The sequence below is a fragment of the Chroicocephalus ridibundus genome, chromosome 4 (genome assembly GCF_963924245.1).
Source record: "Chroicocephalus ridibundus chromosome 4, bChrRid1.1, whole genome shotgun sequence".
Lineage (NCBI taxonomy): Eukaryota > Metazoa > Chordata > Aves > Charadriiformes > Laridae > Chroicocephalus > Chroicocephalus ridibundus.
The window spans coordinates 58,333,524-58,352,433 of NC_086287.1; the positions used below are offsets into that span (position 1 = coordinate 58,333,524).

An 18,910-nucleotide genomic window follows, 5' to 3' on the forward strand; every position below is an offset into this window, starting at 1 on the left:
CACAACTCTGGCAAAGGCTTTAAGATGCTGCTTTTAAAGTGTTATAATAGTTTCTAGTAACCCACACCCCCATTGTGCTAGGTACTTTACGAACTTATAATGTACAGAATGTATCCTGAAAAATTTTGGAAGTACTTAATGTACAATTTGATCCTGTTAATTGGTGCTCCAAAGAGACCGTGTAGATGTAGATTGAATAAACTCAAATGTGTTTGCCAGTCTTTTGAGAATTGGTACCTAATGTTTCCACTGCTTAATTAGCTGCCATGGTCTAAACTGGACAAGATAGCCTCAAAATTAATGACTGCATAAAGCAAAGGTGAAATATGTTTAATGAAGTAGTTCTTGGGAGGGAAATGCCAAGTCTATTTTAATTTTAATTATTTCCTGCACCATTAATGTACAGTTCAGATTTAGGTTTTCCAGCGGGTAAAATCTATAGTATGCATTTTACTATGCTTCCTTCTAACTACTAGTGTAAGTATGTCATTTAGCTTTAGCCTACATACAATGAAATAATACTGAAATAATTCCTGTAAACAGCATACACGTCCTGTTGTTGGCTTTGCTTCAGATGTTTCTTCACATTTGGCTGAGTTCAAGCAATAAATTGCTGAAAAACTGGAAGGCGCTCTGGAAGCAGATTAATCATCTGACTCAGTATTGTCTTTTAGTTTGCCACAAGAAATCTTTCCAATCTATGAGATCATGGATTAGCTGGTTGGAAAATTTAAAGAGAGGCATGAAGAACATTCCCTTTTTCTGCTGCCTTCTCTTTGAAACCTGCAGAATGTCAGCAAAGCCTAAATGACAAATGACTCTTCTTTCCAAGCTTTACCACAAATATGTATTATGATGAAAAATCAGGCATCTGAATTGATACCTTCTCATTTTATCTAATTTTGGACATTGTAGGTGGCATTTGTCTCATGAGATATAGATTTACATGTTTGAGACAGTGATTTAGACTTGCATTATAATCCATGAAATGAAATGAAATGTAATGAACACTTGTAGAAAGTGATTCACTTCAGATTTCTAAAAACAGGTTGCATAAATTTCACTTTAAAAGTCCTTTTTCCTCTCATTGATGAAAAAGAGGTGATAATTAATTCTGATGTTCTATCGATGCTACCAGTGTAGGTGATATGCTGTCTGCTCTGTCTGTCCATGGGCAAAAGTGGTGGTAGTGACTGATAAGTAGATCTGATGCTTCAAGGCAGATTGTTTGGATTTGCAGTCTCCTTCATGCACCTTTCAAGATGGTGAACATCTGTGGGTTTTATGACAGCTACATTGCAAAGAGGTTGCCAAATCTAAGTATATTGACGCTGTTAGAGTTGCTAATATTATTGAATTTAGTTCATATAATTAATTATTTTTTTTTGTCTTTTCTGACACCATACCACTTTGCTTATTTGGCTGCATTGAAGTTGCCACTTTATTGCTCAACATACTCAGATATAACAATCTCAACGGCAAGAACATTCCATCCTTTACTTGCATAACAAACAGGTTACACTTATTTTATAATTGAACTTCTCATTCTTCAGAAAACATAGTTTTATTATCTTCTGTGACTCTCTTCTACCTTACTTGTATATGCGTGCAAAGGGGAGGCAAAAAGTGAAGTGTGACTGGACTCTAAGAAGTCTTGTCTTCAGTTGCAATCTTACTGAGAGTTGTTAAGATTCTATTCTTTTACCTTCCCTTGGAAGGGAACTGCATTCAATGAGGTCACAACCATAAAAAGGAAGTTGTAGGTTGCAGCAAAGATGAGGATTCTGTTTCCAAGGATCAGGAGGAATGGTGATAGCGGAAGGTGCGGACACGCTGTGTCCAGAGGAATGGTTTCTTCATGCCTGTTGATCAGCAAGTATGCAAGGTGAAGAGTCACAGCGGCAGCTGGGAGAAGGGGGAAGAATCATAGAATGGTTAGAGTTGGAAGGGACCTTGAAGATCATCTAGTTCCAACCCCTCTGCCATGGGCAGGGACACCTACCACAAGACCAGGCTGCTTAAAGCCCCATCCAGCCTGGCCTTGAACACTTCCAGGGATGGAGCAGCCACAACTTCCCTGGGCAACCTGTTCCAGTGCCTCACCACCCTCACAGTAAACAATTTCTTCCTGATATCCAATCTAAATCTACCCTCTTTCAGTTTGAGGCCATTACCCTGTGTCCTATCGTTACACTCCCTGATAAAGAGTCCCTCCCCATCCTTCCTGTAGGCCCTCTTTAGGTACTGGAAGGCCTACGTAAGGCCTCCCTGGAGCCTTCTCTTCTCCAGGCTGAACAACCCCAACTCTCTCAGCCTGTCCTCACAGCAGAGGTGCTCCAGCCCTCTCATCATCTTTGTGGTCCTCCTCTGGACCCACTCCAACAGGTCCATGCCCTTATGCTGGGGGCCCTAGAGCTGGACACAGTACCCCAGGTGGGGTCTCACCAAAGCAGAATAGGGGGCAGAATCCCCTTCCCTCGACCTGCTGGCCATGCTGCTGGTGATGCAGCCGAGGACACAGTTGGCTTTCTGGGCTGAGAGCGCACATTGCCGGCTCAGAAGAGAGCTGTACATCTTAATAGCTATTAGTGGGAGTGATTTCTTACAAGACTACAAGGAAACCAGTGCTACTGATTTACTACTTGAAGATTTATGTTTGGGCAAAATTACTGTGTCTAAACACTTAAAAATTTGTGAACTTGATACTTTAATGAGGATGTTTTCTTTTGTAACAAGGGTTGATCGTTTTACCATCAGCCTATTTCTCTGGGTTTCCTTCTCTGCCCTGAATTTGGGAATTGGCTATTTCTTGTTGACTGAATTCAGAAGAAAACTATGCCCTGTCATATTGAATTTGGCAGAATGGCTGAAGTTTGAATTTGGCTTGTATTGGTTAAATCAAGCTTCTGATTTGGTTGCCTATTGTCCAGTATGCTAATCCATGTTATTTCCAGCTGAGTTAAAGTGTAAAGTCATTAGAGCAGCGTGGGCCTTTTGTTTGTACAAGGAAAGGTTAAGTTCTGCAGGCAGCTCATACTGCTGCCAGCACGGCTGCTAAGCTGAATTTGGGGATTAATTACCTGTAACAGCTGCAGGACAGAGTCCTACGCGGAGCTGAAGTCTGGGTAGGACAAAGTTTGTAAAGCTTTGTCATGGGAAGAGTTTTTCAGCCTTTTTCAGGAACTTGAATTCTGATTTAGTTTGTTCAGAACCAGATACTTACATTACCATTGTGTTCAGCCTAATAATAGCCTAATGCTGATATTTTAAATATGCTCTGAAAATCCTGTAACACAATTAACAAGCAACTTAAACTATCTTGGTCTGTAGCTATTTGTGGCCTGTCAGTATTGTTATAGTTTTTGTTTCTGAGTTTTTTTTCTAATTCAGCTTTTGGTAACCGCAGATAGCTGTTGGGGGTGGGAGGGGTAAGGAAGCCAAAACACAGCCTACAAACAGATTTCAAAATCAATTTGTACTGGCACAGTTTGGAGATTAATGGAATTTTTTTTTTTTTAGTTTTAAATGCAATTTTCCCCCAGATCTTTCTGATTAAAAGTTTGTATGTGTTAGTATTTTTGGACATACTTTTGAATGCACTCAGAAGCTGTCGTTTTCCTGTTTGAAACACTTTGTTGTAAAATTCAACACTTGTTATTATTACACACAAGCCATTTAACTTTCATTTTATGCCCTTGTACAAAAGAAGTGGAAAACTGGTTTGGAATGGAGGAGAATTAAGTACACAAGAAATGAAAACAAATGCCAGCTTTTTCACAGAGAGGGATTGCCTTTAACAGAAGAAATACGTGCTGTGGACTCGCATTAGGAATGAGGGAGAAGTAAATTATGATTGCAGGAAGTAGCACAGATATCCATTTTTGCTAAAGCATAACTTATTAAGTCTTTAAATGAAAACTGTAATCCAATCATCGCTTCCTAATATTACTTAAAATGATCCAGTAAGTTAATACCCAACTTTTTTAGGTTTCAAATTCAGCTCCTTAAATAAAACCTTGCAATTTTCTTTAAAAAATGCACCTTTTTTCCCCCCTAATAGATACTGACTTTGACATCTTTGGCATTGCTTTTGTCTTCCTTTCTTCTTCTTTTTCCTAACTTAATATTCTAAGAAATTACAATGTTTCTGTTTGATAGGAACTGGCATGTAAAGAAAGTACTCATTTAGGAAAAATATCCTTATTACTACTTTTGGGTGGAAAGAATGCATAGTCCTCATCAGGGAGTTGCAGACTTTAAGCTTCTGTGTGTAATTTCCAAATAATGGGTGAATTGTATGCAAAGTAATGACTCTTTTAAGAATTTGCATGCTAAGAGTACAATTACTGAGTAATTCTGCTTTATTTACTGTTTCTATTTCAGTCGGAGAGAATCTTCTCGTAAAGCTGCTGGTGCAAATTAAGAGTTAGCAGATGGGGTTAATATCTATTCTCCAGTCTGTGGACAATAACTTGAAGAAGTGTAGGCCTATCTGTGGCTTATATATGTCTAATGTGTACATTCTGTCATACATGTGAGAGAGAAAAATCTGGAAGGGTGTGTAGTGTGTCAGAAAATATAGCTCTCTACCTGAATGCCTGCCGGCGCCAAAATGTTGTGTTGAGCAGAACAGTGAAGGGTGATGGTTGATCACTCCAGTTCAGACATGTAGATAATTAATAGTGAGGCCCAATTAACACTAAGTAGCCCTGAAGCCAACCTCATGATCACATTTTACTTAGCTACTCATCTTTTTTTTTTCTTTTTATTTCCATCTCTTCCTTTTGGTCACTTAATAACTTTCTTCCTCAAGACGTCGTCAGGTCTGAGAAGAACCTTGGCTTTACCTGCAGCCAGCTGTATAAGGTATTCCATGATGGTTATACGTGGCTGATAATGCATCTTTTTCTGCTTTTTTACTTAGATGACAGTGCCTCTGCTGCAAGCAGTATGGAGGTAATGGATCGCATTGCCTCTCTGGAGCAACGTGTCCAGATGCAGGAAGATGACATCCAGCTGCTCAAATCTGCCCTTGCTGATGTGGTTCGACGCTTGAATATTACAGAGGAACAGCAGGCCATGCAGAACAAGAAAGGACCTACCAAAGGTTTGCATTTCAGATATACGTAAAATAGGTAGCGCAATTCAATGAGTGTTTTACATATATTAAAATAGGGTATTCTTTAGGGCTTTTGAAATACTCAAAATCAACAAATCAAACTCAAATTACATTTGAAATTTAACCTGTTAAAAAGAACACATAAAAATCCAAGTGGTTAAATCTGTGAGCCTTCTACAGTTCCCGTGAACCAGCGAAGCATTTACATATTCTTAGTGCTTAATCCGCTATCTGCATTTAACTGTGGCTGCCGTTTCCTGACTTTTGATCAAGATTAGTTTATAAACTCTTTAGGGAATGCATTGTCTTCTGTGGGTGAAACTACTAATAGGTACTTTTGCTTTTATCCAAAAAATTAATTAAAGTAAAATGTAATTTTAGTTTAATTAAAAACCTCTTAAGTGTCTTTGGATGGTGCAGACATAGCCAAAGACAGAGCTCTGAGCTACCACAGAGTTGACGTGACTGAGGAGATGGTGCAACACCAGATGCTCAGCTACAAAGGGAAGGTAGAGCTGCGGTTGGTGCCTGACCCTGTTCCAGAGCAGCAGATCCAGAGCCAGCGAGGTGGCAGGAGTGACAGACGGTGCCACTCGGCGATATGCTGTGCTGTGCCTGTGTGCCGCAGCACACACTCTCTTGGTCCCTGCTCTGCAAGGAGGAGTTTGTCGGTACACAAATCAGAAAAGCCGGAGCTTAACATCCAGCACTTCGCAGTAGTAGAGGTTTATTAGAGCCCAACCGGTGTGATTTACTGTAGTCTGTGAGGCTGCAAAAGCCTGGGACACTGTCTGTCTGCAGCTTAGCAGGAACGTGTGATGTATTTTTGGGTAATCTTAGGAGTAAGAGTCGTGCAACCTAGATGTGGGAGGAAAGTATGGCTGACTTCACAGGCTCTCTGCTGTCTAAATTAAGACATTAATTTCTTTTGCGGTCCCGATATGTATTAATATAAATTAAAAACTTAATTCACGTTGGAAGTATGGTATCTAATTATGGATTCATAATTTTATCAGCTGGAAATTAGGACTTCCTTTCATCTTGGTTAAATCTTTGTGACTTTGCAACAGATATTTACTTTTAGGCATTGATTTAACAGGATAGGTAAGGAACTAATTAATTTGCTGAACTGAGATGTCGTGTTTGTTTTAATGTTTTGTGTCTGGAGACAAGGAAAGGAGAAAGGGACAGAATTACAGAGCCAGATTAGTTGATCATGCTAGTTGTCAGACAGAATATGCAGTAAATGTCTGTGATGTTGTTTTCTGTTCTCTTCACTTTCTGTTGTATTCTCCTCACTTTATCTTTGTCTGATTGCAAAAAATAAAATTAAAACATCAGATGAGTTAAACGTTACTAAAGATGCTGTCCCAAAGCATAGCCTCCACTGCGATAAAATGTTCCACCGAATCTGGTCGTACAAGGGATTAAGAGGCTTTATGTTGCCTGTAAAATAGATATTATCTGATGCGTGGAAGAAATAAAGTCTAGTAGTTAGTGCTGAGTTGTAACCAAATTGGTGGTTCTTGTCTACTGGCTTTACTTAGCAAAATACAGACCAGGTTTTCATGGATTCTGTGAGCAGAGTTGAACTCTAAATCAGGAGACGCTTTCTTGGTTGTGGCAGATCATTAACGCCATAGTTCAATGTACATTGAAGAAAAGCTGCTGTAAGCCTGTCCCTCTGCCTTCTATGGCTGTTTGGGTTTTTTTTTGGTTTTGTGTTTTTTTTTTTTTTATAAGGTGTGTATATGGCATGGATACTTAATGTGTGTGTGAAATGAGTGTGTAAGCTTTACTGTGATAATGCAAATGGCAGACTACAAATGTTAATTGCTCTTACATTACAAATTACTGACATGAGTCCTGATAATTGCCAACTAAATCCATCTACTTTCTGGAAATAATTGCTACTGTAACAATTTATGTAAAGAACTTTAATTTTACTATATATTGGTTGTATTGTTAGTGTATGGTCAGCCTTATTAAATATACTCTATAAAATGAAACAGATTCTGAAGTATCCTCATCGTTTGTTTCTTCCAGCTGTTTTGTCCAATATGATACGTTTCACCCGATGGCCTATTTTTCCAATAGTAGGCACAACTACTTTATAATGAATTGCATGCTATTACTTAGCATAAGACTAAGTTGCATTTCAGTATTTTAGCTTGCAATAGCCTTATGGAGGCTCCTGATGGAGACTGTTAGGACAGGGGTTTGCTTAGACATGGACAAAACTGGAGTGGAGGCTTCTCGTGTTTTTCCACTTGGGCTGTATGGACTTGATCTGTTTTCTTTCTGTTTATCATTTAATGACTATTCCCACATTTAGAATTGTAAAAAAGTGGAATCTGATCTCACAAAGTGAGATCTAAGTCTGTGCAAACTGGGGCTTGAAGCATGTTGTGTGCTGCTTCTTTCCTTTGATCTATACATTAAGTTGATCAGGATTAAACGTGTGTGTGTGTCAGGGGGAGGTTCGTGCCTTTGGAAAAACAAGATCCCCAGTGTACTGTTTAAAGTCTGGAACAAGAAGCTTCATGGGACAGAAGACTACATTTTTCAGAGTACTTCAGATTTAAAATTGATTTAAAGATTTCAAGTTTCAGGCTTTCAAACTTAAAATGGAAAAAAGCTTGAGCTTGTTTTCAGTCTCTGTGTGTTCTTGTACTAGGCTTGAGCTAGGCAGCCTAAAAGCAGCGTGCATCACGGAAAGTGAGCTGCTTATCTTGTCCATTTGTAATGGTGTTTTGGGGTTTTGTTTAGGATTTTTTTTTCCCCTTCCTTATTTAATTCAGCTACTTGGTGGAGTTCAGTATGGCTTCCTGCCTTTGTGTTACTTGTGTTTGTTGTTCTTTCCTTTTGCAATTATTGGTTTGTTTATAAATTTAACAGCCCTATTAATCCATAGATCAGACTATGATTAAAAAAGCTGCTGCTGAGGCTGATAAACATGTCAGTCCTGCTACCACAGGTAAGACCTTGAAGCAACAGAACTTCCAAAATAAATGTTACTGACAAAGCAATAATACCAACGCGCTTGAGTTCTGACTTCTAACAGCAATGACATGTTTGGGGTTGTTTGACTGTTATGTCAGTTACCGCTGGTGTGAACTAGTTCCAGAGTAAATAGTAGATTAATTGAATAATATATAGTTTTTCTGTGTGCCGTGTTAAGTTTCATGGCATTGCTTTCAACACTAGCAGACCACAGGGCTAGATATTTAAATCTCTAATTCCAGAAGCGTGGGTTCTGGGTTGGTGCGGGATTGGAGGTAAAACCTCTGTTAAGGGTTGCAGGGTTTATTTCTGGCTGCTGCTAGTTTCGATTTCCTAAGGACAGGAGAAGAAGTAGACTCCAGCTAGTTCACTCCAGCTACTTTTTAATAGGCATTTTTTTTATATAACTATAAAGAAGGAAAATATTTTAATCACTTGCTTATTTAGCTTTAATTGTTCTAATTTGTGATCTCAAAGCCTCATTGAACTTTTGTGAGCTACAGAAATCTGGTCAGGAAACAAGCCTACAGCTGCTCAACTGTAGCTATCTGTAATTCTGTACTACGCAACAGAATCAGTTTTATACATACCGATTAATTACGGCATTGCAGCAATTAGTGAGGAAACAAGCAGTAGGGCATGCAGCATGAAACTGTAGAAAGAATTTAATTTGGAAGAGTGAATACTGTAAAAGTAAATTGGATCATGATATCTGAATCCCTTAATAAAAGATAAAAATAGAGTCACAAGAAGCCAAAGTACAGTAAATTTTAGGTGTTTCATATAAGCTCTAAAGACAGCATGAGTCTGTTCAAATAGATCATGGAAGCCAGGAGGCACCATGAATTAATTTAAGTCTTGTTTAGCATTTCCTTAAAGCTTCCCATAAAATCAGAACGCCACTGCTGCTCTCATCCTTGGTAAAAATTATGCTGTCTCACCCTGCCAATCTTCTGCAGTTATAGGCTCTTGGATCCTCAGTGAGCATGGCGAAAATTTTCTTCTTTTTTTTCTTTATTGACTTGTTTTCATATCATCCTTCAGTCTTCTAAGCCAAATAAGCCTCGTTCATTCAGTATTTCCTTATAGGTTGTTTCCTAAATTTTTCTCCTCTGAACAAATAAGTGATGAATATATAACAAGTAAGTGTATATTCTAACAAAGTTTCAGGACAAAGTTTGTCTTGAGAGTTGCATTCCCAAATAGCCTGTATTTACTGACCTAATCTTCTCAAGGCACAGGCTTTCACATCTATCTTCTTCTGTTCAATATAGGAAAACTTCAGGTGAACAAGTCAATAAATGCTCTCGGTGCTACAGTAAGATGTTATCATAATATAACCTGTATTACAGGGACTGTATACAATTGTTAGTGTTTCAGTGTAGCTTTTTAGATTATTTCTCCTCAGCAATCTTTTTTCGAAGAGCATTTCATAGGTGTTCTCTCTGCCATCCTCTCCAAGTTCAATGAAATTTTATCTTGTGTTCCTTAAGTGACTTGTGACTGCTGCCTCCTCTTGTTGTTTCTCGGAACAGATAGGCTTTTGGCATCTTTACAAAGCTGGCTTGTGATACTAAGTTCTGTCAAATTTCAAGTGATTCAAGCTTTCTTCCCTGCTGTAGAGAGCGCACTGGTCAAGTTTGTGTCTGTGTTTTCAGACTTTGGGCCCTTGTAGCTTTCATGTTTGTACTCATTGCTTGCAGTTTTAACTACTGTTTGGTTTTGCAACTAATTTCTAACTTACTTGAATGGGACTTTTCTGTTATTCTAATATTAATGACAGGTATGACACATATATCCTTTTTTGAGCCAACATTTGATAAGACAAACGTAGGTAGATAATGTCAGCTCATTAAATCCCCTGTTCTGCTGATTTCAATCCCTTTTTCTGACTAAAGGGTAGAATTCCTTTCTGTCAAACATAAGTCTGTGTTCTTTGAAAGACCTTTTGGGGCAAATAGGGATTTCTTAGTAGATAATTCGCTTGTGGGAAACCTGCAAGAATGTTGAGGTTTTCCAAGAGTTGCTGGATGGCCACCTGCCTTCATTTTTAGCAGGCCCGCCTCTGAATGCTATCGAGGCGGGCGAGAGACTAATGCTCTTTTAAGAGAGCAGGATTGTTCTTGGTGGCAGTGACTACCTTTGCACTGGCCTTTAAGCTCCTTGAGCTAGGACAGAGTTTTACAGATGAGAGGGGTTATAGAGTTGTGTCCTTAAGCCATACAAAGATGATTTGCTTGATATGATGATTAATAATAATAATAATAAAAAATTTCCTCCCTGTTTAAAACCTTCGTTTATGGTGAATTTGGCAATAGTGAAACAAAAATGGCATACTACGTGAATACTTTTAAATATTTTAATGTTGTTTGCTGGGGAACAAAAAGAAAGGCAAACGAAAGCAATGATTTCATCTGATGCTTGTTTTACAGCAAGACCGCTGGTACAAACCCTGCCTTTAAGGACTACTGTCAATAATGGAACTGTGTTACCAAAGAAACCAAGTGGCTCTTTACCTTCCCCATCAGGAACCAGAAAGGAAACTGTATCACCAGCAGCAAAAAGGTATGCATCTATCAGAAACCTTATAATTGCTAAATTGAAAACATGGCATATCTCCTCTTTTAAGCTTCTAGATGCGTAGTTTTTCTTACTTGCAAAGCAACGGTCTAAATATTTAGTTTAGAAAGAAAAGGAGAGATGGATTTCTTTCTAAGACACTTTAAACTTATTTGTTCTAATTAGAATTAAGGTGATTACCATTAATATTGAAAGAATGCACAACGCTTGGTGTACTGGATTGTATTATTTTCTTGCTACTGCAGTCTAGCATATAGAGACTAAAGCATTTCTACTGTGCTGTTGTGCAACATGACATGAAAAGTAGCAGAAGAATTCTTTTAGTAGCTAGTAGAAAATAATAGTCTGTGGAGAAACTGTGCTATCATTACACATCAGTATGTTAACTTTGGTGGTTTTCTCTCACAGAAAACTATAGAAACTGCATGTGCAATGTTAGAAGCATCTCGGGTAGGAGGAAAATTAATTGACTAGCACATATTTATGCAAATGAAAACATCCATCTTTAGATATCTTACCATTAGCATGTATTTAAATCCTTTAAAAAATAACTGCTCTGTCTCAATTTGCTTTGTGTGCGTGTGTAGTTGTTTGTACGTGGGATACATGTTTTATACATCTAGGTTATAAGGAATGCAATGGATTGGGTCCAGCAAGTTCAAGTTACACGTGACAGTTATTGTGGTGCTAATCTGCTCTATGGTTTGCCTGTAAAAGATAATAGGGTGGTGTTCAGGGTTTTTTTTTTTTTACATTTCTTTTGTTGTGTGTCATCTTCAGCTTTTTGTAGTAATGATGCTGTCAAGTCTGAGGAGGGCACGTTGTGGAGATGTAATGCTTAGCAGCATTAACCTGCTAAGATCTGAGGTCTCTTTTGTAAAGAGAATTTTTCCTTAAAGGGGAGATGGTGACTAAGGGTATGCCACTGTCTTGCTGTGTTGAAGAGGACTGATTTTCCAGGAAACTCCAGGTTTTGTTATTGTAGAGAAGAGAGAAACTACACTATGCACAGTTAAAACTGGAAAACACCATATTTGTATGTGTCACACAAATGAACTCCCATGAGCTCCTATGAACTGGGACTCAGTGCAGCCGTGGGTTGTGGCAGGTTGTCCTGAATTAGCCCTTAAGATAAGATAAGGAAGGCAAATACTGTAGAAACTGTTCCATTATCAGAATTATATTACCAGAATTCTTAAATGGGTGAAAGGACTTGCCTTTTTTAAAAAAAGAAAATTTATTACTGTTTAAAAAGGAGTACTCTTGTATATCCTGAATTTTTAAAGAAATTAATTATTTACAGATTATTTTTTCTTAATAATTCTCATAATTTCATTCTCACTAATAAAGTTTCAAGGGGTAATTATAAAACACATGAGAGAGCACAAGTGCTGGCAGACTTCACTTGTGTACAGAGGGTGGGATTCCTGAGTCTCTGCACTCCATCTCCAAGGTTCAGCGTAGGACTTTCTGCCCCACAGCGTGGTGGATGAAATGCTGATCAAGGTCATACTTGTGCTTTCTCTATTTGAGAGTCCTTTGTGTAATTCAGGTGGTCCATCAGGTATTGCCTGCGGCCTGTAGGCGTTATCCGAGCTCAGGATCCCTGTAGATAAGTGACACCCTGCAGCCCTTCCACCTGGCCCATCTGCAGTCTGGGTACCCGGAGTGCCAGTGGGAAAGCCCTTAGGCAGCATCCTTAGGGAGCATTTTTGGACTGTCTTGGTTCCTGTATGAGAGAGTCTTCCACAGGGTAAAGATTTAATGTCCTTTTATTATGCTTTATCCCTTCTCTTTGCTGAAGAGGCTAGACTGAAGGTGCTTTAAATATGTGGTATGAAAATGTATATTCAGTTTTGGAAAAGAAAAAAATACGTGTGGGCAGTTTTGCTGAAAGAGATGGGCACTTGCTAAGAACGCTTAGGAGGGCAGGGTTATTCCATGTCCTGAGAAAAGGAGTTATAAATCCAGATACTGTGCGATTCCTATTCCCTTCAAATGCCCTAAAATTCTGTATTGATTGTCTTTAATATGCAATTTTTTTAAATTTTATTTTTTATTGAATTATATTAAAGTATATTTCCGTGCCTTGCCTATAAATTTTCTTAAAGAGGAAGAGAGGGGAATGGTAAGGAGCTCACCAATGAATTACTGTGCAAAACTTTTTTTTGATAAATTATTCTCTACTCTTATCTTTTGGTAATGAACCTTAAAATAACTGATGGGATTTCATGTTTTTATAGTAAATTATGCTCCAAATAGTAAGTATTCAAAGATGATATATTAAGTGTTCCAAATAGCTTTCCTGCAAATAGTCAAGTAGATTAATTCATTCTGCATTAATTAAGATGAATTAATTCATGCTTTGTATTTATACTGGCCCCTTTTACCTTCAGGAACTGTATGTGTGTATGCATAAAACAGTAATGGAAATACATCATCAAGATCAAATAGCTTCCTTTTTTTTAAAGGGTAGGACTTGTTTATTTGTGTTAGAAGCTTCACTCAGTTTTGAACTCTGTTTATAGATGGTGTGTAATTTTAGCTATTTTTTTTTTAGTTCTGATTTCTGCTAAGCAGTCATGTTTTTACAGCGCTCTTTTCACAAAACTGTTTCCAAAACTACTGCTACTTTGTAGCGTAGGTATTCTTTAGGCAAAATATGGTGACATGGCATAGCAGCTCTAAATAGTAGTGAGTTTATAGATGTTTTAAAACTTAATTTCTGCTTGGATACTTTTAATAGGTTTCCTCTACAACGTAGGTGCAGAATTGAAAACTTTGTCACTTTTCAAAATATAAAAAAGGTAAAACTTGAAAAGTGAAAGAAAAAGAGAGGGAGAGTAAGAAAGAAAAGAAAATGTGGGGTTTTTTTTCTGAGTCATCTTCTAAACCTTTGGTCTGCTGTTGGGAATTACAAATATCTGCTAGGATGACTATAGTAGAAAATATAATCTTTGATTTTTTTTATTTTTTTTTTTCTTACCTATGATCATATTTTCAAGAGATGCAAACATCCAGGTGAATGGAGTCCTTCCCAAGGTTTCACTGAGCAGCCTTATGAAAAAGGGGATTACAAACAAATAACTTCTGTTTCCTCCGTTTTCTGATTCTTTCACCATTAAGCTTAGGAAGTGTATGATGTCCAATTGAAATGACATCAGTCTGTCCCTTGAAACAGTATGTTGTGCATATTTATATAAAAACATGCAAATAATCTCCGTGGGGACCAAGTGTGCATCCATACATTCTGCTGCTTAGAAATAGATGTACTTACTGATATGTCTGCAGACACAATCTCATTTCATACAATAGCTGGATGTAAATATGTTGGTTAACTCGTTTGAACCCACAGGTTGGTATATGGCTTATCTGCCTTGCTGGATTACCAAGGAAATGAGGTTCAGAGTTCACTACGTTTTCTGATTTCCCATTTAATATTTGAAATGGAAATGACTTCTTCTGGCAGGAGTATAAAATTGGAGGTAATAAAAAAGGCTCGAGGCTGAAAGGGTGGAACTAGCAGGCTTTTATTTGAGTTCTGCCACATAGTCTTTCGATGACCTTATGCAAATCACTTAACCTCTATGCATATTGGTTTTCCATATGTAAAATGTGTATCTCTGGATATCAGTAGGTTGTTATGGGGCCTAATGTGATAATTAGATTCAGATCTTGCAGAGTGTTGAGTAACCTCAACTGACTCTGACTTCAATTAGAATTGAGGGCACCAACCCCCCCTTCAGCATTCAGATCTCATATAGTCAACACCCAATTATCCAAGTTAAGGAAAGAATGAAATAACCTGAATAGAACAAAAGCACAAAGCCAAAACATCGGTCGATTGGATTATAAAAGTATATGGTGGTAATACAATGTAAGATAGAAAGCCTGGTGATACTGGGACCAAAAATTCTGGTCCAGCACCAAGAGGCGGTGCCATGCTGAGGTGATGGGATGCCGTGAGAACACAGCTGGGCAGCTTCCAGCTGCAAGCTAATGCAGAGCCGAAGTGATTTCGTGATGGGCTGGATAATCACCTGGCACGGATAATCAAGAATTGCCTGCCTTTGTAAAGTGTTTCCAAGTCGTCTAAGCAAAAAGCCTTTGCTCAGGGGATTTGATGTTAAACTTAATATATTTACTACTTTTATACCGTAGAAGCGTATAAGCTGCTTGGATTACCAGTTTTTTGAATGCTGCCGTATTTTTATTCTGAACTTTGTGCTTAGAATAATTATTTGCAATTTTCATTCAGAATAAGATGAGTTTAGCATATTGTGAGCAGAACTTTCCCTTCCCCTGCACTTTTCCTTCCGCTTGTAATGTGGCTTGAAGTTCGCGGCTTAACACTAAATTTGTCTTGGGAATGTGGCCAGTGCGCAGTAGTAATGGTTTGTGTGCCCTATTAAAATCTAGGGGTTTGTGACTCATCTAGAATAGCTTTGTTTCCAAGAGTTGAGGGGGGAGAAAGTGGGGGGGGGGAGAAAAAAAAAAGTAAAGGAGGAGAATGCAGGCAGTACCTTTCCCAGTAGGGATGCTGCTGCAGGCTGCACACTAGCACATTCTTTGCCTTTCAAAAGGAGACAATCAGTCATTCTTTCTCCCCCAGCAGATTGCAAAGTATTACAATGGTGCGAAACTCTGACAATGGAGATCAAAAGGAAGAAGCTGAAACAAAGAAAACATAAAGAGCTTTGTTTGTAGGGAGAATAAAATACTTTAATATGATAAATTCCTGTTCTTCTAAACTCTAAACACATGGCCCCTAGGAAATTGTTCAGTCGCCTGGAATTAATGTTCTGCGTTCTGTTCTGGGGGCAGCGATGGTTTGTAACTGGCACACACACAAGCTCTGTATCGAACCTTCAATTAAGTCTTCTATTTAACATGACTCTCAAAGAAAATGTTTTAAAATAGACAGAATATAAATTAAAAAAAGAAAACCCTCTCCATTGAACTTCGAGTGGCAAAACTATTATGCCACTTCACTATCTCTCTAACAATTAAAGTTATTAGTGCATTTTGCTCAAAGGCATAATGAAATTAAAGTCATATGTTATGCTTGAATTTATTCTAATTGATTTAAATGAGGGTCAGGAAGAGTGCTAGAGAAGTTTCAAAATATTATTAATATACTCTGTTACTGTCATAAGAGTATTGTGCATTATTTTTTAATTTATTTTATTAAGAAGCTTTTCTATTTTCCCCAAAAATTTTGGTAATTAAGTACATATATATTTTTTAATTTTAGCCAGATTTGTTCACCACAATTCAGTAATGCAACCATCTGAAACGTTCATGCTATGCAGTGGTATATGTATGTATATATGAGGATTTATTTTCTTGTCTTTATTGTTGCTTTTTTAATAGTCTTTGCCTTCTAGCTGGATCATCTGTCTTGTTTCTTCAGAAAGCCTCTTTGATTTTGGTTTTTATTTTTTTTTCGCTTTACAAATGGTCAGTGTATTGGAGCATTGCTGAGATTTTATCATTCAAAGATACATTGGTGTTCTTAAATGTATGGTTTGAAATGATCAAACATCTGAGCTAATAAGCACTGTGGTATTTACTGTTGCATGTGACTTCATACCTTGAAAGCATGCAATTATGTCTTTTAATGTAAGTTTGTCTTAAATGTCTTGTTTCCACGTTTTACTGTTGCATTCACTTTTTATTCTGCTTTCTTTACGCATCTCTCAATCTGGTGTAAGCAGGTCTGTGAATCTTCTCAATGCATGCAAACTGAAAAAGCCTGCTCTAAGGTGAGGGGTCCTTAATAGCTTTGTAGTTTTGAAGCTCGGTTGCTTTTCTTTTCCGTTTTGGTTCAACACATAGAAAGCGGCCGTTTTAGTACAAGCATTAACATGGTGGAACTGTAATTATCATTCCTGTTTCTAACATTTTCAGAAGTACCTGTTTAAAACCTTCTCACCGTTGATAAATGCATTGCAAAACTTAAATAATAATAATTTCAGCTATGGTATCTCCATTATCCCATACTAACATAATTTTTATTATGGGGGGTGTATCGTTAGATCACATTGCTGTCTTAACCAAGTTAAAAATTGTGTTGCCAAACGTTATCTTTTTAAATAATTGAAAATGCCCTCCTTTCATGTCACTAATGTGGAAGCCAAATTCTGGAATCCAGTTATACTCTTACAAACCTGTAAGTTAAATGAATATTTTCTGTCACTTTAAATTCCTCCTCAGGTGACAGTCTATCTACTGTAGCCATGGATATAATCACTGGTGTTTAACACTATAGCTACCAAAATGTGTATATGCCAAAATTGAGTTAATATAATGGAGTTATAATCCTCTTTCCCAACCACCTGCTAATACTTCTCACTGGGCTTTTGTTGTTGTTGTTGAAAGTTTGAAATAAAATTTGTCAGAAGATAGCATTGCTAATTAGGTTAAGCAGTAATGGACGTAAGCCAAAAGAGTTTAAATTAATTTTGTTCCTGTGGTAAAAGTAGTTTTTATACTGATATGAGACTTCATTATTTAGAAAGAAGATAGCATTACACTTTTAAGCTTTAGTCCCACCCATCCATTTTTATCCACCAGTTCATCTTTTGAATGTACATAGCTATAAAAATAAAACCCCAAGCAACACTAAAATTAGTTTAAAATTGCTTCTGTGACTTAGGGTTTTTTTTCCTAACACCAGTATAATTTGGTAATTTCCTAAATTTAATTTCAGTGTAGGCTGATATTGCCGCCTCTTTTCCTTAACCAGGAAAAGATGCAAAAATAAAGGTTTGATCCTGCAAAATCACACAGAGAGGATGTTTTTGCAAGTACTGTATATAAAGTAGTGGAAGGACTCATGCTAATAAAGCTATTTAATGTGGAGTAAACTTTTTCGGTATCAAGGCTTTTTTTTTTAACTGGAGTACTTGGATGATGTTATGAGATGCAGGGAGAACAGTTAAATGTTAACAGTATATTATTGCATTTATTCAAGGAGGTTTTTTCATACGTTTGACATTGATATGACTTGGATAATATTAGGCTAGTGTAGGAGACACTTAATTCTGAAATGAAGACAGAGTTAAATTCTTTTTACTGCCTTTCCCTTCTCCTGTGAATGTATTTTGTTCTGTGCCTGTGTGTAACTTTACATTCTGCTTGCTCTGTTCCATTGCTTTCTCCACAGAAACGTTTTTTTTTAATTGCAGCTTAATCATTTGAATTATGCTTGTTTGTAATACAAAAACGCAGCACTGAACATCCCTCCTACCGTCACGTGGGTTTTTTTGTCCAGCTACCTGAGATGCATCTTAACGTGCACCTGCTCAGTGGAGCTCCCTCTGGATGGGAGCGGGAATATAGATATTTATTTTTTTAAAAGTGTTTCAGTGGTGGTGCACAGTTGATAAGGTGACTATTTTTTGACCAGACAGAAAACTTGGTCTCATTTCCTTTGGTTATGAAGAGCCGATGCCTCTCTTTCTTACACACACACAAAGTGGGACAGAGCCTGAGGAGCTGACTGGGATAACAGGGCAGGGATAGTTGTTAGGGATGGGGATGTTTGGAATGGTCCTCAAGGATGCTTGAGATGAGCCTTATGATGAGTAGAGCATCCCTGGGGGTGTACAGGGGTCAAGGGGGAGCTGGCTGGGGATGCTAAAAGGGGTAACTGGGATGAGACTGGGCCTTGAAGGAGCAAGAACAAAAAGAATTGAAGTTTTCACTGAGGGAGGGAACTTGTGGTTGGGATTTGTGTAGAGTGGTGTGAGCTCGAAAGCGATCATTGATGTCCGTGGCTTCTAGAGTGAAAGAGCCGCTGGAGGTGGTCATTTAGTTGTGGGGATGTTATGGGTAAAGGGGGATGTTTCCGTTCTGCTCTTCAGAGGGGAGAAAACAGCACAGGACTTGGGTGGGGGGAAAATGAGACCCTGATACCGAGTCCTGTCATTCAGTTGCTGCTGTGGGGGCGATTCCTGCCTGGGTCCGGGTGATGCTGCCTGCGCCTCTCTGCTGCACAGGGTGTGCAGCACAGTGAAAAGCATCCCCCAGCTCGGGGCCTCACCCTTAGCTGCTCCCCTTCCTGCTCTCCTTAGGGAGAAGTGCTTTGGACTAACAAATAACCACAATACTTTATTTGTCTCCTGTTAGGTGTAAGGTCCGAGGCGGCTTCTCTTAACTTACTAAGTTACTACGTGTGTTTTGGCTCACGTTTTTCCATCAGAG

General features: G+C 38.1%; 1 protein-coding gene across 3 annotated transcripts in view; it reads left to right on the forward strand.

Moving 5' to 3' along the window:
* EML1 (EMAP like 1) overlaps positions 1 to 18,910 on the forward strand; it is a 131,820-nt gene that overhangs the window by 70,276 nt on the left and 42,634 nt on the right. For all 3 annotated transcript variants that reach the window (XM_063332887.1, XM_063332885.1, XM_063332886.1), the window contains exons 2-3: positions 4,925 to 5,107; positions 10,555 to 10,687. In XM_063332887.1, the coding sequence (XP_063188957.1) occupies positions 4,925 to 5,107; positions 10,555 to 10,687 (316 nt within the window). The remainder of the gene's footprint in view (positions 1 to 4,924; positions 5,108 to 10,554; positions 10,688 to 18,910) is intronic.